The sequence below is a fragment of the Protopterus annectens genome, chromosome 7.part0, assembly GCF_019279795.1.
Source record: "Protopterus annectens isolate FY-2018-M chromosome 7.part0, PAN1.0, whole genome shotgun sequence".
Taxonomy (NCBI): domain Eukaryota; kingdom Metazoa; phylum Chordata; order Ceratodontiformes; family Protopteridae; genus Protopterus; species Protopterus annectens.
Window position 1 is genome coordinate 1,625,230,683 of NC_056739.1, and position 20,815 is coordinate 1,625,251,497.

The window sequence follows — 20,815 nt, forward strand, 5'->3', positions numbered from 1 at the left end:
TATTTATCAGGATATTATTCTCCTGTGTCCAAATGGTCAATTTAGTCAAGTTCTTTTGCAGACATGCCCGATCTAAAAGAGATGCAATCAGCTTACCCATTGGTTATGGCCAATCTATAACCAAATGGGATAGGTTATTTTGAGCACAAAAAGGTAATTTGTCTAGGTTTAAAATGGCCTTCAAGGGCAGTTAGCCTAGTACTTACCTATAAACCTATGAAAGAAAATTATCAAAATAGCTGTGAGTACTGTATTTCTATCATAAAAATACCAGTGGCCTGTGGCTATTTTCATACTCTGTAAAATGAATACAGCAAAAGATCAGATGAAGTGGGTTCAAAACAGTATGGGTAAAGGGGAGAGACTTATAATCATGGGAAAGTTTAAGGTGCCAAGCTCCCCTAATTCCTGCTGACATTACTCCTGATATTAACAAGGGTAGGCCCCCTCATACCAGGTATTTTAATTATGCTTTTACAAAAAGAAAACTCCATGGTATCTCTTGAAGTCTCAGAAAAACCCAGTATGCAACCTATACTGGGTCAAAAACAAACAAATGTGAAACTTTGCAGTGTGGAGGGTATGATGTTCACTTCCTGAATTATGTTATGTACCTAGTTCACTTAATAAAAATCAAACTGTAAAATGCTTGCTACAAATTAATCAAATAGAAAACAGTAGGTAGTCCACAGTTGACTTAAAAAAGGAATATCCTTTACTGAAACACACAAACAAGCGATCCTAGCTGAGAAAAGCATCAAAAACACTAATTTACATATAATCAGGTTGTTTGGAGCAAGAGAGTGGTTACAGAGGATGGTTCGGTTAAGAGCAATAAAAGCATTAAAATCATTCCTTTAGGCAAGCCCGCCTTCCCCCTTACCACCATAGCGTAATCTGAGACTGTGCTACTTAAAAACTTAAACTAAAAAGCTAAATTAAAATATAAGACAAGTTTATTAACACTTTATATAGGCAAACCAACTAATCCAAAACTTTATTAAGAAACTATCACTTTATTGATTTATGCACTCATTCATTCCTATTATGATTTGTTTGTGACACACAAACCTTATGAAGTATTTATTTGATATGAAAATGATCTTTCTTAAAAGTAGTTTAGTTTATATTCATTACTATTTATTTAGTTTATATTCATTAGTATTTATTCTGGTAGATGTCTATTTAGTCAGTCATTTTGTTAGTTTCTTAACACCAGAACTCGGAAAAAAACATCAAATTCAGGATGGGAGAGTGAAGCAAATCCTAGAAATAAAAAGACAAAATTAAAAGTAATTCTCAGCTATTCCACTGTTTCCGTTTCTGCAAATCATGCTTCAGGAATTCTATCATAAAGAACTTCTTCAGACATCCTAATGAATTACATTTTCTGCCAGGCTAAGAATCACATGCTACAATGTAGAAAAGGAGGACTGACGTCTTGCAGACTACTCCCATATTCAAAAAAAGGTGACTATAGGCTGTATAGCAACTAAATCATGAAGGATACAGACATTTCAACTAGTCACTACTCAAGAGGGAAAATGAAAGTACCAGCTTTTATATGTGGATGCATTCTGCAGAAGAAATTAAACTAGAAAGCCAAGTATGCAGATTTGGTTTGACTTGCTAATCACACTTAACTAATTAATAAGTAAATGTCATTATCTTACGGAACTTTACAGTTTCATCAAAATGTCCATAGTCAGCTCAGTGGGAAAACAACCCTTCTGCCTTGTCTTCTGATCCGTAGCTCTGCATACACTTTACTCTATTTCAAACCTACCACTTACTTTTTCTACCGGCAAATTAAGACAGCTTTATCTTTCCTAATTTGCTGCAACTACACCAATGCTTTTCTAACCCCACAATAAAAGCAGGCTCATGCTGTTCTCCTTTCTGACACTATCTCCAGCATTCTATGAAAGACAAGACAATAACAGGTTGAGCAGTTTAACTGAGACAGTCAGTATTAGAAAATGCTGATTTTTCTGCAGTAAGCCTAGTGGCATGAAAGGCACTTCTGTTTTACTTCTAAAAGCAGCTTACATCAACTGCATAGTATGTGAATGTGGTTACAAAACATGTCAAACCCATCTGTAAGTGGGTAACAAATCTAAAGCAGTCAACCTGATGACTTAAACTGATAGTCACGAATGCAGTGAAGTTGTAGCACAGAAAGCTGTTTCATGTATGTACTGCCGTTTTAGCAAAGCATTTATGATTTCTTATCAATAAAGCATCATTAGAACTGATAGTCACGAATGCATTGAAGTTCTAGCACAGAAAGCTGTTTCATGTATTTACTGCCGTTTTAGCAAAGCATTTATGATTTCTTATCAATAAAGCATCATTAAAACTGTATTATCAATATGTAAAGATAAAATGCTTCACAATACAGCACAAAGTGAGCAAGGCTATGAGCTATTAACAAGCTTCATATTTTTAGACCTAGGGCTGATCTTCTTTCTTTGCTTGCATTTTGAGCAGATCACTCAAGCACAGTACACAGCTACCAAGATGCCCTTGTAACAAGCACTTGAATCTACTGGATCTTACCCATGTAATAAAAAAATTATAATTTTATTAGACCTATTTTCTAAGCAAAATTTATAACATACAACATATAAATTGCAGTTCATACAGATTCCCAACACTGTGTCCATACTATGTGCAAAAAAACTGCAAGCAAAATACTCCTTAACAGTTGACTCAGTCTACACATCAGTCACAAAATCAGCCACATATTTAAAATAGCCTTCCTTGTTCCTTGCGTTTCTCTTTCTGAAAATCTTCCAACAATTCAATCCAGCATGCTCTCCACAACAATAATTCTTCTTACTTACCATCTGCAGCCATTATTTCCTAAATGTTACAGTTTCTACAGTACGGATCGCACCACAACAGCCATCTCATAACTATTTAACGGAGTTCTTTTATGGTTTAAATACAGTCTCACAGTAAACTCTTTTTTAAGCAACTTTAGTTCACCACCACTGCTGATTTTCAGCACAATTTCCTCTTTCAGAATGTCTGTAGTTCCACTGTTCTGTCTTTCCTCATGATACACAAACAGGAGGATAGCAGTTCTTTAAAGCAGCAGTACATGTTTATACCAATGTCTGATATCGGGTTGCACTTGACTTAACTCTGACTATGCTGAACTACATGGCAGTAAAATGCATTTTAATCTCAAGTAAATCTCATTTTATATCAATGTGCATCCACAGAAATTCTAGCAACTACTTAGAAGACTGCAAAAACAATACAGCTTTCTAATTTCGTCTGAATCAATATTTTTTTGTATAGGAAAGCTACTAACAGCAAGTAAAAGACAGTTTCTGAAAGCATCTTCTGTACATAAAGGATTTAAGCAAGAAATTAATAGGGTTTCAAAGACAGTCAATATGAAAAGCTTGCTATGCCGACCATTTAACTGTAGATCTAATACTGCAATAGAAAACAGATTTTTAACAATACTTTGGGTGTAAAATTCCATAATAAAAGAAACATTGGAAAGGTGCTGTTCAAAGAAACCTACACTTTGACAGCTGAGAAATGTCACATGGTTTCAGCACTGAAAGTGAAACAAGAATGCACTATAATAACATTATGGCACTTTTATATGTCCAGAATAAAGTTTCCTTACTTCTGATACAAAAAGTAATTTCTGCCATCATAATACTTCACAACCCCTGATGCATGCAAAAGAAAACAAAAAATATGCAGTACTACAAGCTTCTGGACAATGCTGGTCCTACATGGGCTCTTCTGTAAACTGCTTGACTGGACTATGGTATGATATTCATATTAGTGTCACAGGCGCTTGCTACCTTGTTGTGCAAATGGCTCTAACTACTGTATTCTGAAGTTCTGCCTCAAGCTCTAGTAACAGGTAGGGAATTTCAGAATAACAGAAAATGGCTCATTTGATAGTAAAAACTTATTTTTACCAAGGCACAGTGCAAACTGCAAGTGTGACTGACATTATTTTAATTCAGTAGCCCCTTCACTTGGGTTTGCAAGTAAAGTTTTTCTAAATCTGCAGCTCCCTGTTCATTTGAAAGTGCACACTTGGTGTTTCACTGGAAGAAAGATGTTACACTTAAGAAAATCACACAATGGACTTACAAAAACACAGTTAAGCCAGAGCTGAGGCCTGTAGACTTCATTTATAATCTTTAACATGATGAAAATCTGTGTTCGTAAAATTATTTTTTCTTTACTGAATAAAGATTCATCCATGTTGCATTACAGACAGCTGACTTGCTATTTTGCTTAGTTAACAGATTAGACCTGGGCTTTTTTCCTTTCTTGATAAAGTACTTTGTTACTGGTTCATTTATGTAGCATTATCGGGCAAGCAAACAGGTTAATGTTGTGCAGTTCTGCAGGTACTAGCATTATTTGTAAAAGACTCGCTTACACAGATTTTATCCAGTCTGTTTGTTTACGTCTTTCGGCTTTTCCCGGTTAGGGGTCACCACAGCGGAACTCCAGTCCGCTAATGATTGGCAGTTGATTTTTACGTACCGGCTTGCCAGGCCTGATGCACAACCTTCAACGAAGGTACGCCCATTCACGCATGTCTCCACGCAGAAGACGCTCTAGCTGAGAATCGAACTGGACAGTGTCTTATTGTGAGGCGACAACGCTACCTCAGCACCACCACCGCGGGTCATTTTATCCAGTCTGTTTGAATGCTGTAATTTCCTTCTCTCCCACACAGGCTTGTGGTCCATTAAAAGCCATTTCAGAAATTGTTTCACATAAGATGTTATGAGATGTTAAACTGAGGCCCCATCTATGAGTTTGTGGCAGCTCCAGTGGATTTATAAAAATCTCATGGCACTCATCGATAGGAGTAGGAGAGTTTCACAAGTGTCCTGGCCAGACTGCGTCTATATTACATAATCGAACTTTCAAAAGTTTGAACATCATATGGTCAACACCATATGATCGAACTTTTAAAAGATGGAAAATGTAATAAAAAAAGCCAAAGAAAAAAACTAGCTGAATGGTTTAAGCAGGGGGGAAAGCCCTCCTTCACCCCCCACATGTTCTATATGATGTTTGAGCTTTTAAAAGTTTGACAACATGATATAGACCTGGCCAGACTTAGGTTAGTCAGTATAAATGTCACCTCTGGTCTCCTGTGGAAGAAGGCCACCAGCTCAGTGTGACTAACCTGGTCGACAATGGCTAAATAAAATAAGATAAAAATAAATAAAAGGATCAGAATAAAAACTTTCTCATTTTTTTTCCATTTTGCTTAAAATCAAAGAGAACAGAAGGAACTTTAAAAGACATCTAAATATAAAACACTGAATGTTACATAAAGACACTGGACTTTTGTCATTTATGCATTGCTCATTCTGCAAAGTACATAGGTTCATAGGATGATACTAGGCTATTGGCCCAGAGGCTCTTATAAGCCTAGCCAAGAATTTCACCCATGTTCCCTCAAAGTCAGCACCCGTTTCCCCTGTCCAGCAGGGACACAGGTGGGATCCCAGGGGTGTATTTTCTGCTTTCCATCCAGTTGTCCAGGTTCCTCTTAAAGAGGGCTAGAGAGGTACTCTGCTTGATATGGAGAGGGAGTCTATTCCACACATGGGGGAGTCTTTGGAACACAAATCTCTCTGCCAACAAGTTCTATTAATGTCACAGACCAGGTTAAGGCCTTGTGTGCAGGTTGCACGAGTGGAGTTTGTCTTACCGATATGAAGCAACTCCATCAAGGATGGGTCTGAATTGGCCTTGTATACCAGACACAGGTCACCTATGAGCAGTCTGTATGAGACTGAATACAGGGACAGGACTTTTAAGTTTCCTGGTCAGGAACCTCTGTGGTCTCTCCAAATGCTGCATGTGCTTGGCAAGGTATATGCCGAAAAAGGCAGTGTACTCGACAATGGGTCTGATAAGGGAGGAGAACAAGGATGTTATGACCTCTTTGTTCCTGGATGAAATACACTTTATGAGGTGGGCCATGTAGAAAGCCTTCTGTACAACGGAGGCAATTTGGCGGTCAAAAGTCAGGTTGCTGTCAACCTGGATGCCCAAGTCCCTCATGACTGATTGCATGCTTAGGACATTGTTATTAATGTCATAATTAGTGGGGATGACATTTTCCCCAAACGGGATAATGATGCATTTCTTGGCATTCAATTTAAAGGCCATGCTTCTGGCACCAGTCAGTAGTTTGGGTAAGGCCCTTTTGGAGGATATTCACATCACTAGGGGAATTTAAGACAGTGCTCACCTTGTAGTCATCTGCAAACCTGGTCAGCCACAGACCACTGGTTTTGGCTTGCAACTCAGAAAAATATATCCGAAACAGTACTGGCCCCAAGACCGATCTTTGGGGTATACCGCTTGTTATGGGTCTACCACTAGAGGTGGCTTCCACTACTTTGACTGAGTGGGTTCTATCAGTGAGCCAGTTAGATACCCATCTGGTAACATAGGGGTTGATGCCTAGCTGGGAGAGTTTATCTATTATGCCTGAGTGGGAAATAGAGTCAAAGGCTTTGGTTAGGTCAAGATAGCCGGTGTGCACCGTCTTCCCCTCGTCCATAGCTTAAGTGACTGTTTTGAAGAAGTCAACCAAATTTAACAGGCATGATTACCCTTTGACAAAACCAAACTGTGTGGGGTCAAGAGTTTGGAGGTTACCAATGTTCTTGTTTACAAGGTCCATGATAATGTGTTCCATGGCCTTGCAGATCAGGCTAGTTAGGCTAATGGGCCTGTAACTGCCTGGGTCAGTGGATGCTCCACCTTTGTGTAGAGGGATGACCATGGCTGTCCTCCATTCGGCTGGGATGAAGCTAGTGCTCAGGCTTTGGTTGAATAGGGTGTCTAATGGAGCTCAGAGCTCATGCTTGAGTTCATGTAGGATACACCCAGGGATGTTATCGGGTCCCATGGAGACTGTATTTTTTGCCTTTTGTGATGAGGGGAGGGGAGGCAAATGCTGGAGATGTTCTGGTTTACTGATGGGGATGACAGTGATGTGAAGTTTTCACTGAACCTGTCTGCCAGCAGGTTGCCTACATCTATGGCGTTTGTGTATGTGGTGTTATTGACCACCAGTTCAAAGCAGATTTGGGTGTTGCCTTTTAGACCGTGGACATATGTGAAGGCCTTGTGATTGTCCATGGTGGGTGTGGCCAATTTGGACTCAAAGTTATCTTTAGAGGATTTCACCAGTGACCTTATTTGCTTGTTCAAAGGAGAGATTTCTTCCAACTTGGCATCTGCTCCTTCTTGGCCCTGGACAACATTTTTTTCCTTCTATTATAGAGTTTGTTTATTGCTGCTGTCCATCAGACAGATTTATTCTTCCTTAAGGAAGATGATTTGGTCATGTCAGGTATTGCTTAGTCCATACAGCTATGTAGGTGCTCATATAGTTTTTTGGTGTAGGTTTGGACATTACTGCTAGTTCCAACTGAAGGGATGGTGGCTGTGAAGTTGCTTATATCTGCTCTGAGGAGATTGTAGTCAGCTTTAGAAAAGTTTTTTCATTTGACCCTGACGGGGGGGGGGGGGGGGTCAGGAGAGATGGTGACCTCAAAAGTGATCGCTTTATGGTCGGATCTTATGGAGGAGGATGACACTGTATATGTCAGTTATGACCAGGTCCAGGATATTTTCAACTTTTGTAGGGGTGTCGACCAGCTGATCCAATGCATTGGCATTGACAAAGTCAAGGAATCTCTGAGCATTCATGTTTGGGCTAGAATAGGTCTTCCACTCTATGGCTGGGTAGTTAAAAGTCACCCAAGATCAGGGTACAGGGCTGAATCTTGATGGATTCAAGTAAGTCCAGATAGGTGGAGTGGGGATCCTGAATCATGGTTGGGGGTCTGTAGCCAGCTATGATTTGAATAGGTGTTTTGTCAACAGTTAACTGCACTTGGAGTGTCTCCTGTGTGTCATACCATTTGACCAGCCTGGAGGTGTGTATGTCTTTGATAAATATTGAAACTCCACCTCCTTTGGCTTTGTAGCCCTCTATTTGGGGTGTGAAAGTATGGTAGGATGAGTAACCTGGTAGGGCTGGGGTGCTCTCCACAGCTTTGAACCAGGTTTCTGTGACTGCACAAATGTCAGCATGCTTCAAGGCAAGGAATGCTCGCAATGAGTGCAGTTTCACGGTAAGACTCCTAGCGTTTAGCAGCATGACCTTTAAATTTCGTTTATAAGAATTTTTCACGTTGGTAATTTTGTGCTCATGACTTTGCCTAAAAAAGGCATTATGGGGGAGGTAAGAGCCTTTGCCAGAAGCCTAAAGCCCAGGGGAGACAGATGAAGTCTATCTCCGGCAAAGCATAGTGGTCTGTCAATCATGTCCTCCTAGGCTGTCAGGTACTGGATCCCCTTGGAATGACACCAGAAACTAAGCCAACTGTTTGGATTGAGGTATCATTCTGGGTGATGGCAGGATGCTGAGGGACATACCTGCCTGGGACACATATTCAGTGGGCTCAACCATGTCTCTCTTCATATAGTCCAGAGAGGTACGTCTCAAATCATTCACACCAACATGGACTATGAGAGTCATAACAGTACCTTTTGTTAAGAGACTTGAGTGCCCGGGTGGGGGGTCAGGAGAGATGGTGACTTCAAAAGTGATCGCTTTATGGTCGGATCTTATGGAGGAGGATGACACTGTATATGTCAGTTATGACCAGGTCCAGGATATTTTCAACTTTTGTAGGGGTGTCGACCAGCTGATCCAATGCATTGGCATTGACAAAGTCAAGGAATCTCTGAGCATTCATGTTTGGGCTAGAATAGGTCTTCCACTCTATGGCTGGGTAGTTAAAAGTCACCCAAGATCAGGGTACAGGGCTGAATCTTGATGGATTCAAGTAAGTCCAGATAGGTGGAGTGGGGATCCTGAATCATGGTTGGGGGTCTGTAGCTAGCTATGATTTGAATAGGTGTTTTGTCAACAGTTAACTGCACTTGGAGTGTCTCCTGTGTGTCATACCATTTGACCAGCCTGGAGGTGTGTATGTCTGATAAATATTGAAACTCCACCTCCTTTGGCTTTGTAGCCCTCTATTTGGGGTGTGAAAGTATGGTAGGATGAGTAACCTGGTAAGGCTGGGGTGCTCTCCACAGCTTTGAACCAGGTTTCTGTGACTGCACAAATGTCAGCATGCTTCAAGGCAAGGAATGCTCGCAATGAGTGCAGTTTCACGGTAAGACTCCTAGCGTTTAGCAGCATGACCTTTAAATTTCGTTTATAAGAATTTTTCACGTTGGTAATTTTGTGCTCATGACTTTGCCTAAAAAAGGCATTATGGGGGAGGTAAGAGCCTTTGCCAGAAGCCTAAAGCCCAGGGGAGACAGATGAAGTCTATCTCCGGCAAAGCATAGTGGTCTGTCAATCATGTCCTCCTAGGCTGTCAGGTACTGGATCCCCTTGGAATGACACCAGAAACTAAGCCAACTGTTTGGATTGAGGTATCATTCTGGGTGATGGCAGGATGCTGAGGGACATACCTGCCTGGGACACATATTCAGTGGGCTCAACCATGTCTCTCTTCATATAGTCCAGAGAGGTACGTCTCAAATCATTCACACCAACATGGACTATGAGAGTCATAACAGTACCTTTTGTTAAGAGACTTGAGTGCATGTGTGATATGGCGGATTCTAGCACCTGACAAGCAACTTACTGTGACTTTCTCCTTGTCTTGTCTGGTGAGGGGCACATCTGTGTGTCTCACAATAGATTCTCCTATGACTAGTATGTTGGGTTTGTGGTTGGGCCTTAGAGGCTGTGGGACACAGGGGTATATACTATGTGTGATGCATGGTGCTGTGGGTTGTGATGTGCATGGGTGTTTTTGCTTCAGAGGTCTCTTTTGTTTAGGTATGTTTTTGTTGAGAACCCCCCACATATATAGGAGAGTGTTGTACAGATGTGGGTGGTGTTAGAGGTGTGGTGTTCATAGTGTTTGTGCAGACAACCTTCTCAGTGCCAGATGTACTGGCTTGTGACTGAGACAGTAAGGATTCTATGTTCTTAATGTGATTGCATCTCTCAAATATAGTGTTGCTAGGTGGTAGCAGTAGATGGTTGTCTGTGTACATAAAACATTTGCTACACTGTCTCAGGATGCCTATATCAACAAGACTAGCAGGAGAAACCATAGGAAATTGTCCATCCATGGTTATCAGAATCTGTGAAAGATGCATTTTACACTTAAGTGTGACAATATAATGCAAAAAACAATAACAAAATAATAGTAAATGTGTATTTTAATAGTCAAATAAAAGACCTCACAATTGTGGAGCAGCAATTTTTATGAAGAAGAGAAAACTGTTTAGGGAGATGTTGCACTGCATTAGAATTTAGGGTTGATAACTTTTCAGAAGTCCACATGGGGACATTTCTACTAAAATCTAAGACTTCATATGACAAACCATAACTTCAGTCAATGCATTTTTGAAATTTTATTATACTAAATTAAACTGAATTATTGAAATTTTATTATACTAAATTAAACTGAATTATTACATTAACAAATTAAAATTTATCTTTACTATGAAAAGGCAAACTGAGGATTTCCATTAACTGCCATCTAGTAAATAGCCATAGCTTTAAGGCGCACCTTGCTACTTAATAAAATTAAAATTTCAGCAGATAACAGGACCACCACTGACTTTTCAGATTTCAAGAATGTCTCCTGATGTCACCCAGACAGGTAATCCACAAGTCTGCCCTTACTGAGTTGAGCATCCACAAAATAAATGTATATCTACAGCTGCCATCCAAGGAAACTGGACATGTTATAGCAACAGTGGAGAAAGAACAGTCAGGCCATGGAGATCTTATGGTGTGACCTATCATTTTCCTCAATGTCTGAGAAAGTTTTCCATGCTTTAAATGAGTAAGTAATAGGAATAAGAATAAATACCACTTCATGTCATAATTAATCTTGCTTAGTAGTAGTAGTAGCTCAACCATCAAGTGGTCCTCATAAAGGCTAAAGAAAAAAGAAGTTATGTCCTTACCATAACATTCCATGTGGAGTGTTCATCTCGCCTTTGTTCTTACACATGGGTGTCGGAGTCGATCCTCGGCTCTGAGTCGGCCGCTTAGCAAAGCTTTGCATCCAGAAGAAGCTCGAGACCAACCTACCTCCCACAATCCTCTCTGCCTTTACCTCAGATCTAGTTTGCAAGAAACAACACCAGATCCAGCAATAACAATGTAATCACCTATAAAGAATACATACGTATACACAAGGAACGTAACTAGCTCAAGCCAGTAGAACAACAAAGAGACCACTAGTGGGAGACAAACAGACCAGACTTCTAAACCGAACGTTCTTCCAGACCTGAGGGTGGGAGGGTGGGAATATAAGAACAAAGGCGAGATGAACACTCCACATGGAACGTTATGGTAAGGACATAACTTCTTTATGTGAGAGTGTTCAATCTCGCCGTTTGTTCTTACACATGGGTAGCGTCCCTAGCTCCGTTACCCTGAGTGACTCACGGAAGAACGTTCCTGAGTACAGTGGAACCAAAAGATGCTCTGTCCCTGGAAGTCCTGTCCACTTTATAATGAGTGATGAACGTATGTGGTTTAGACCAAGTGGCGGCTGCACAAATAGTGTCCAAAGGCAGACGAGCCCCATGAGCTAAAGATGTAGAAACTGATCTAGTAGAATGTCCCTTTGGTTTGGTGGGCAAACTCTGATTAGAAGCAGAATAAACAAAGGTAATACAATCAGTTAGCCATTTGGAAAGAGTACGCTTCGTCACTGCCATGCCCTTTTTGTTGTCCGCAAAGGCTATAAAGAGTTGATCTGCTTTTCTATGGTCTTTAGTTCTATCTAGGTAGAATCTGAGTTGTCTATGAACATCCAACTTGTGCAACATATATTCCAGCTTATTGGAGTGGTTTTTGAAAAATGTGGGAAGCTCAATGGACTGATTAATGTTGTTAACTGAACAAACCTTAGGGAGGAAAGAAGGGTTGGTGCATAATGATACCCTGTCCGGGTGAAAAATTAAATATGGCTGCTTAATGGAAAGAGCTTGAAGTTCTGATACTCGTCTGGCTGAAGTGACAGCTACTAGGAAAAGAGTTTTCCAGGACAAGAACTTTAAGGAACAGGAAGAAGCTGGTTCAAAGGGTGGTAACATTAGTTGGGATAAGAGTAGATTTAGATTCCAAGGAGCTGTAGGAAACCTAACTGCTGGTCTAAGATGAAAAGACCCTTTCAAGAAGGCTTTGCAAAGCCTATGAGCCATAATGGGTGCTCCGTTCTCTCCTACATGAAAGTTCGAAATAGCAGCCAACTGAACTTTTAAAGTGGCTGTAGAGGCCCCTTGATGAAACGGCATGGACAGGAACTCCAAAATCTTGTTTAGAGGGGCCACTAAGGGGTCTACATGCTGTGCAGTCACCCAGTAGATGAAACGTTTCCACTTACCGGTGTAAATTTTTGTAGTGGAAGCCTTATGAGAGGCTACCAGAATGTCCTGAACCGCCGGAGAGAGAAGATTAGACCTGGCTAAGTAGGGAAGCGGAGCAGCCAAGCTGCTAACTTGAGGGACAGGAGCGACGGGAAGCGGAGCAGCCAAGCTGCTAACTTGAGGGACAGGAGCGACGGGTGGGGAGCTCCTGACGATTGAGTCAGTAGGTCTGGCACCTGGTCCAGAATCCAGGGCTCCCGCATTTGGTGAGCTTGAAGAAAGGGAAACCAAATCTGTCGAGGCCAGAATGGGGCAATGAGAATTATAGTCCTCTCCTGGTCCTTGGCTTTCTGAAGAAATCTGGGTATCAGAGGTATAGGGGGGAAAGCGTACAGGAGACCCGGGGGCCAATCGTGAATCAGAGCGTCCCTGGGGACATCCCCTGGAGGGGGTAACAGGGCAAAGTAGCTTCTGCATTTGGTGTTCATTGGAGACGCAAATAGATCGCAGCAAGGCTGGCCCCACTTGCGGAAGATTCTTTCCGCCACTATCTGGTTGAGGGACCACTCGTGAGGTAACAGGATGGCTCTGCTCAACCTGTCCGCTATGACGTTGGATAACCCCGGGATGTGCGTTGCTATCGGAAAGCGACCCGTGGATTCTGCCCATTGCCAAATTCTCATGGCTTCTCTGCACAACTGGTAAGATTTGGTTCCTCCTTGTTTGTTTATGTACCAGACTACGGACATGTTATCCGTCTGAACTGCAATGGTCCCTAGAGGTAGAAGGGGGGAGAAGTGTTGCAATGCTAGAAACACTGCCCTCATCTCTAGAACATTGATGTGCAGGTTGTACTCTAAACTGGTCCATTCGCCTTGGACTGTCTGTCCCTGAAAGATGCCCCCCCACCCTATCAGGGAAGCGTCCGTGGTCACTGTGGCTGACGGTGTGGGTAACACAAACGGTCGGCCGCTGATGAAACTGAGACTCTGTAACCACCAGGACAGGTGTGCTTTGCAGGTGTTCGTAATGTGAATCTCGTGCATCAGTGGTAACTGTTGGAACGACCACTGTGCGAACAGCAGCCATTGGAGAACTCTCATGTGTAGCCTCCCCATGGAAACTGCAATGAGGGAAGCTGACATGAGTCCCAAGACTTTCAGGACTAGTTTGGCTGGAGATTTTTTGGACAATAGGAGGAGAGAAACGTGTTCTTGTAGGGAAGCTATTCTTGCGGAGGGGAGTTTTAGTAGCAAAGAACGGGTATCTAGATCTGCCCCTATAAATAAAATATGCTGCGAGGGCTGTAACGCAGATTTTTCGAAATTTATCGAAATCCCTAGCTGAACACAAAGGCTGAGTGTGTAGTCCCTGGCCTGTATCAGTTGACGCTCGGTGGTGGCAGAAAGGAGCCAGTCGTCCAGATACGGAAACACCCGGAATCCTAGGCGTCTTAAGTGAGACGCTACCACTGCCATGCATTTGGTGAAAACCCTGGGGGCTGAGGTTAGACCAAAAGGCAGGGCCCGAAACTGAAAGTGGCTGGCTCCCAGCCGGAAGCGCAGGTGATCTCTGGACACTCTGGCCATTTTGATGTGGTAGTAGGCGTCCCTGAGATCTATTGAGCACATCCAGTCGTCCTTCTGTAAGAACGGAAGGATCGATTGAAGCGTGACCATCCGGAACTTTTCTTTCTTCACATAAGTATTGAGATTGCTTAGGTCCAGAATTGGCCTCCAGTCCCCTATCTTTTTTGGAACTAAAAAGAACCTTGAGTAAGTTCCGGATCCTCTTTGGTCCGCCGGGACTGGTTGGATGACTCTTTTTTCTAGCAGCTTTGAGATTTCTATAGCTGCAGGTTCTCGCAGATGGGGTGGTACATCTGGGAATCTTTTTTGTGGTAACGGGGGGAATAGAAAAGGAATTTTGTAACCTCTGGTAATAATGCTTTTTACCCATTTGTCTGAAGTAAGGTTTTGCCAGGCCTGAGGGTATAAAGCTAAGCGTCCCCCGACTGCCTCCAGAGCAGGACAGTCGGGCCTCCTCTCAGGAGTGCTGGAAAGGCTTCTCAGGGATGGTATCCCTGTCGCCTTGGTTCTGCGGACCCCCTCTGCCGCCAGGGTGGCATCTTCCACTTCTGCCCCCCCGCCTCTGGAGGGGGCATCACCCTGTGTGCCTGGGAAAGAACCCTGGGGTTTACAAAACCACATCTTTCCACCTCGTTGCCCTTTGGGGTACGGTCTGGATGGGGTGGAAAAACGGACTCCGACAGCAGACAGAGTCTTTCCCTCCTGCTCACACCGGGTCAGGGTCTCCTTTACTTTGGGGCCAAAAAGAGTGGCACCATCAAAGGGGGCGTTAGTAAAGGAAGACTTGAAGGCTTCCGCAAAGGAGCACAGGCACATCCAGGATTGTCTACGAAGAGCAATCGCTGAAGCTGCAGCCCTACTCGACCCTTCGGCCACATACGAGATGAGCCTCATGGACAAGTTCACAATAGATGTAAGGGTATTGAGCTGTGCTGTAACCTTATCCGAGACAGCAGCATCTGTACTACCCTGGAGGGTATCTCCCAACTCTTTGACTAGATCCCTCTGTAATCTTGTGAAGTGTGTCAAGTAGTTCAGCGATCGCATGGAAAAAGTCACTGAGCTGAAAATGTGCTTCCCATATCTGTCCATGGTCCTAGAGTCTCTGTTAGGAGGATGAACAGACGAGGAAGATTCGGACATCTCCTTTTTCGTGGCAGCTGCCATCACCATAGCATCCACTGGAACTCCCTTAGTGAGGTATGACTTATCCTGAGGGGCAGTTATATACTTGTTAGGCTTCCTGGGAACTGGCTCCACTGTGTCAGGTGCCTCCCATGCCCTTCGAGCAATTAATTCCATTAACTCGTCGAAGGGCGGAGTGACCCAGGAGGAAGAAGGGCGAGCACCAAATGCTTTCAGCAGAACCGACTCATCCTCAGAAGGGGGTAGGGCCTGCCAATCACCTCTCTGTTTCAGGATCTCCAGGATGTCAGAAAAGAAGACATCCTCCGAAGGTGATTTTGGGGACCCCTCTGACTCATCCAAGTCAGTATCCGATGTTAAGGATTCTTGTCGAGAATCTAAGTGCCTCCTCTTGCACAATCTTTTCCTCGGAACGTCATCGGGGGGGCATCCGATGAAGCCTCAGAGGAAGAAGGGGCTCCCTCTGGGAGTGGCTGAGACACTGGTGCTTGACACTTTTGTGTAGTCGTGGGTGCAGAAGAAGACAACGGACCTTTATGGGAGGGAGAAGTTGCTTCTGCTGAAGTGGTTGTCTGAGAAGACAATACCTTCCTCATAAGGTCGAAGGCCCCTGGACCCCGAGCCGAGGAATCCCCCGGTTCCGAAGAATGCGGAGGTATCTCCGACGCGGAAGCCAAGGGCATCGACCCCGAGGACGGAGCCGAAGTGATCCGTGCCGAGGGGGAGAGTCGGCACCGAAACATCAGTTCGACTCTCGGTCCCGGAACCAAGGACAGATCGTCGGCTACGCGAGTCCGGTAATGGTTCCGACGGAGTCGAGGTCAACGGTGCCGACCGAGAAAGGGACGGTTCTGGCACCAAGGGCTCCACTATCATCAGATCAACGTCTCCCGGCTCCGAAGGCTGAGTAGGCCTCGGAGGAGGATCAGATGGAGATAAAGGAAGGCCTTCGAGTCTCGACACCAATTGAGAGGAGACTGCAATGAGTTTGGACAGGGCCGTGTTCTCCATTAACTTCTGCACCACACGATCTACGTCGGTGTCGGAGAGGGGCCTGGAAGATCGAGTCGAAGGAATCGAGGACGGTGCCGACCTCAACAGAGCAGGAGGTGGAAGCTCCGTCACCAGTTCCAAGACTCGAGGCTCGGTGACAGACAGAAGTTCGACACTCGGCCCCGAAGTCTATGGAACCGGTGAACGAACCTTAAACGAAGAACTCGGAGCCGATGACATGGGCTCCGATGTCTTCGACTCCTTTGAGGATTTAGAAGCCTGGTCTGACTTGTCAAGAGCTTTCTGGAAGGCAGGCTTCAAAAGACCTCTGTCCATAAGCTTCCTGCGCCTATCTGTCATGACCCTTCCACTAAAGGAATGACAAATAGAACAGTCTTCCTGCAGATGGAGAGGGCCAAGACAGCAGACACAGAAGCTTTGGTTGTCGGTGACAGACATCTTCTGCCCACACTGACACCTCTTAAATCCTGACTTAGCTTTCTCAGACATTCTGTAAGAAAAGTACTGTACACTATCACAAAACACTGACTCCTTCGAGGATTTGTCAAAATAGGTTAGTAAGTCACAGCAATAATATTGCAAGTATCAAATTCTAAGTTTAGTAGTAGGTGGGGTAGGCCCTAAGGTAAAACTAAACTATATATATATATATATATATATATATATATATATATATATATATATATATATATATATATATATATATAAACTATATATAATAGAAAAAGGATGACCAGACCACACACACACCCACACTAAATATATGTGTCAAGAATCCTAAAAATTTTCAAGAAATTTTTTTAAGAAAAAAGTTAGCTTATCTTCCCAGTTGGTCAGAGCTCTTCAGAAATGATGCGATCGGTTGCAGCGGCAAACTAGATCTGAGGTAAAGGCAGAGGGGATTGTGGGAGGTAGGTTGGTCTCGAGCTTCTTCTGGATGCAAAGCTTTGTTAAGCGGCCGACTCGGAGCCGAGGATCGGCTCCGACACCCATGTGTAAGAACAAACGGCGAGATTGAACACTCTCACATATATCATTTTACTAGAGGAAAGCATGCCTGATATAAAACCAACAGCCATGCTGAATTTTTACTAAACAGACTACGGAATGACTAAAGCAGGTAGAAGAGTAAGAAAATGAAATTTGGGCATGCTGCAACAATTTAAGGGTATTTGGTCTGCAAGAAGGCTAAGTGGGCCTTCAGACCCTAAGGAAAGAAATGCTCCAGCCCTTCAAAATTGGTACAGCCCACTGAATTCTTTTGCCGAAACCAGCAAGTCACAATATCCCTCCAAGACTCATCATAATTAAGGTCTTGTTCATCTAAACCAAAGACAGTATTCACAGAGCTGAGTTGAAGAAACAGGGGCTCAAATACAAAGGACTGAACGTCCAGTTTGACAGCAATTATTCGACTTCAGTACTACAGCACTGACATGAATAGGCAGGTCATGGTTACTCAACCTGGTGGACTTCTTTTAGGTCACCAAAGCAATGGATGATGGCAAAATTGTTCACACTGCCTATCTTGACCTGACCAAGGAATTTAACACAATATCCTATTCAGGCATTGTTGGAAAACACAAGAGGTTAGGTATTAACTCTTATGCCACCCAGTGGATAGTCAGCTGGCTCACAGACAGAACCTAGACAGTTAGAACTGGGGAGTCTACCTTTACAAATAGTCTAGTCACAACTGGTGTCCTTCAGGGATTGGTCCTGGGCCTGCTCCTTTTTGGAATTTCTTTCTCTGAAGTAAAGGTCAATGTGAAGAGTCTCTGGTTGACCAAATTTGCGGATGATCTCAAATTAGGAGCAATCACAGATCGCCCAGTGACACTAATATTCTCCAGGAAGGGCTGACACAGACAAGTAACTTGTATAAAAGCCATGGACTAAAACAAAATACCAAGAAATGCATAATGGTATCCTTCAGGAAATTATCACCCCTGGTAACTATGATAATTAACAACACTCCCCTAAGAGTCAACCCAGTGGTCAGGGACTTGAGGGCACACAGACAGTAATCTAGCCTTTGACCATCATGTATCTGCAGCAGTGAGGAAATCATTCTGTGCTGTGCAACTTATAAACAAAGATATGGCATCTAGGTCCAAGAAGGTCATTGATCCACTGTATTCAGCATTCATCAGACCTATCATTGAATGCAATGCCCCCTTTGTGATGCACCTAACCAGGTACATCCAACAACTGGAATGTATACAGAGGTTCCTCACTAAAAGAATACAGGTGTACATAACAAGTCCTATGCAGACTGGCTCAAAGCTCTATCCCCGTATTCTGTCTCCTACAGGCTGCTGAGGGGAAATCTATGCCTGGCATAAGAGACACTGCAGACCCACCCTGATGGATCTCCAGCATATCCCAAAACAAAATCAGAATTACCCATTCTAAAGATTTAAACCTTACCTGTATTATAAACAGGGTCTGCTGGAGAGATAGGTATGTATCTCAGAGACTACCCCTTCTCTGGAACAGGCTCCCCATCCATGTGAAGCACAGTTCCTCCCTAACCCAATTCAACTGGAACTGGAACAACTGGATGGGGGAACAGGAAATTCATCACTGGTTTGGCACTTGTTTCTCTAATGGACACAGACAGGCAGAAAATGGTTCATCCCCAGGCCACTGCCTGTAAATGTTTCATCTTCCACCTTACACCTATCAAGGGTACCAGAACTCATCACAAATTTGGGATGCATGGCTAGACTTAAAAAGGCCTTAGTGATCATTAGCCCACTACACACACATGAACATTAATTCCTGTTCAAGATTAACATATTAAACAAAGGGGATTTAGTTGCTTTCTACACTACTCCAAAAAGCTGTTAATCTTCCACTTTCCAAGATGGCTGACACAGATCAACGGCTTAACTTCAGCTCTCCCAGTGTGAAAGACAAGGACCAGGAACTCTGTCACTTTTAGCAAATTCAGTTACTGGCTGGTAAGTATACTGCTTGGATGCCAAAAAAATATATAAACTAAGAGAGCCTGAAAGAAAATCAACTAGAAAGGATGAACAGAAAACACTGACTGTGAAGACTCCTACAGCTGTTCTGCAAAAAGGAGTTTAAGCTCCACCTTTGATACAAGACATAGCTTTCAATAAGTTACAGGGGGAAAAAAAACTCAAACGTGCTCAGAGCTGATTAAAAATAACTGGAGCACTGAAGGAGTATATCAGCCCAAATAACAAAAGGCTGGAAAAATGGAAGAAGCTTTAAAGAGATACTCAGATGATAATGCTGCAAAAATCAGAGGTTGAAATGAAGAAAAAGCTGGCTGAGTGCGAGACTGCTCAAGAAGAGGTGTTTCAAAAAATGGTAGAATTAGCGGACAGAGCATGTAAGGAAAATCTGAGATTTGCTGCTGTGCCACAGAAACTAGAAGGAACAAACTGTATTAATTTTATGAAGGCACAGATAAGCAACTGGACTGGTATTCCACAGCAGGAATTATTAAGTGAAAGGGCACATTATGTGTATGCTCCACACCTGGCCATGAGAAAGCAGCCAAGATCTGTATTGGTAAAGATGCAAACCTACCAGCAGAAACAGTTTTTCCAGACAAAACCTTGGCAAAAGGCAAAGTATTAAAAGTTGGACACAGTAGAGTGCTTGTAGAGAATGATTATTCACTGTAAAACTGCCAGAAGAGAAACAAATGTATTCAAACAATCAGGATCCCTGGAGGATCAGTCATTTTTTGATACAGAACAGGCTAAGGAAGAAATATAAAAGTTTGTCCAACAAAAATTGAGCTGTAAAGCAGAAGGGGACTCTGCTTCTCATTCTTCTGATAAAAAAAGGATATTGAGAGACTGCCAGTGAAACCTTTTTCTACTGTTCCAAAGGAAAATGCTTGAGAGGCAGAGAAAAGCATAGGAGTTGACTGGAAGTATCAGGAGTACCTTGGAATTGAACCAGAGTCTGGAACTGGAAGGTGGAGATGAAAAGACCAGCTACATAGATATTAGCAAATAAATGTGAGACTGCAAAGCATGAATTGCATTTGTGAAACAAGTCTGTACATGAAAAAGCAGAAAGAGTGGACTTTTGCTGACTTTGTTAAACTTGTGGGGAACTAAAAGGCATTTGCCTCACTTCATGTCATTAAAGTTTGGAAAGACCCAGAGGGGAAGAAAAAGAAAAAGGGCAACTGTAAGTAAAACAATTTTTGTTCTTAACAGTATGTCTATGAAACTTTTCATGACATAAATTGCATGTTTAGTAAAGCGTTTTAGTTGTTCTTGTATTTGATAGAGATACTAAAGAAAAAAAGATACATTTCTTTTCTTTATTCTTTCTTTAGTATTAAGAAAGGTAGGCATTACAATGCAAAAAGAGTAGGGCTAAACACAAGTACATTTAAAAGGCTGTAATTCTTTGTTGATGAAGTGGGGCATTTGGTGCCAAAGTACACAGATCATAATATTTGTAGAGTTGATGCACTTTCTCTTACTTTTGCACTGATGAATGTCTGGATTAAGACTCCTTGCTTAATCTAATAACATGTTTTAAGTGGAAACATGTCAATAAGAGAATATTAAATATAATGAAAAGTTATTATTTAGCAATAAATGTTTCAGCTT

General features: G+C 42.6%; 1 protein-coding gene across 5 annotated transcripts in view; it reads right to left on the bottom strand.

Annotated features, from left to right (window-relative positions):
* Positions 1–20,815, bottom strand: part of PRKCD (protein kinase C delta) — a 2,080,121-nt gene that overhangs the window by 1,016,252 nt on the left and 1,043,054 nt on the right. The window contains exon 1 of one of the 5 annotated variants that reach the window (XM_044078175.1): positions 2,847–3,007. The exons of the other annotated variants lie outside the window; for them this stretch is intronic. Within the exon in view, the coding sequence (XP_043934110.1) occupies positions 2,847–2,859 (13 nt within the window). The 5' untranslated portion in view covers positions 2,860–3,007. Of the gene's footprint in view, positions 1–2,846; positions 3,008–20,815 lie in introns of those variants that run through there. 5 annotated transcript variants of the gene reach the window in all.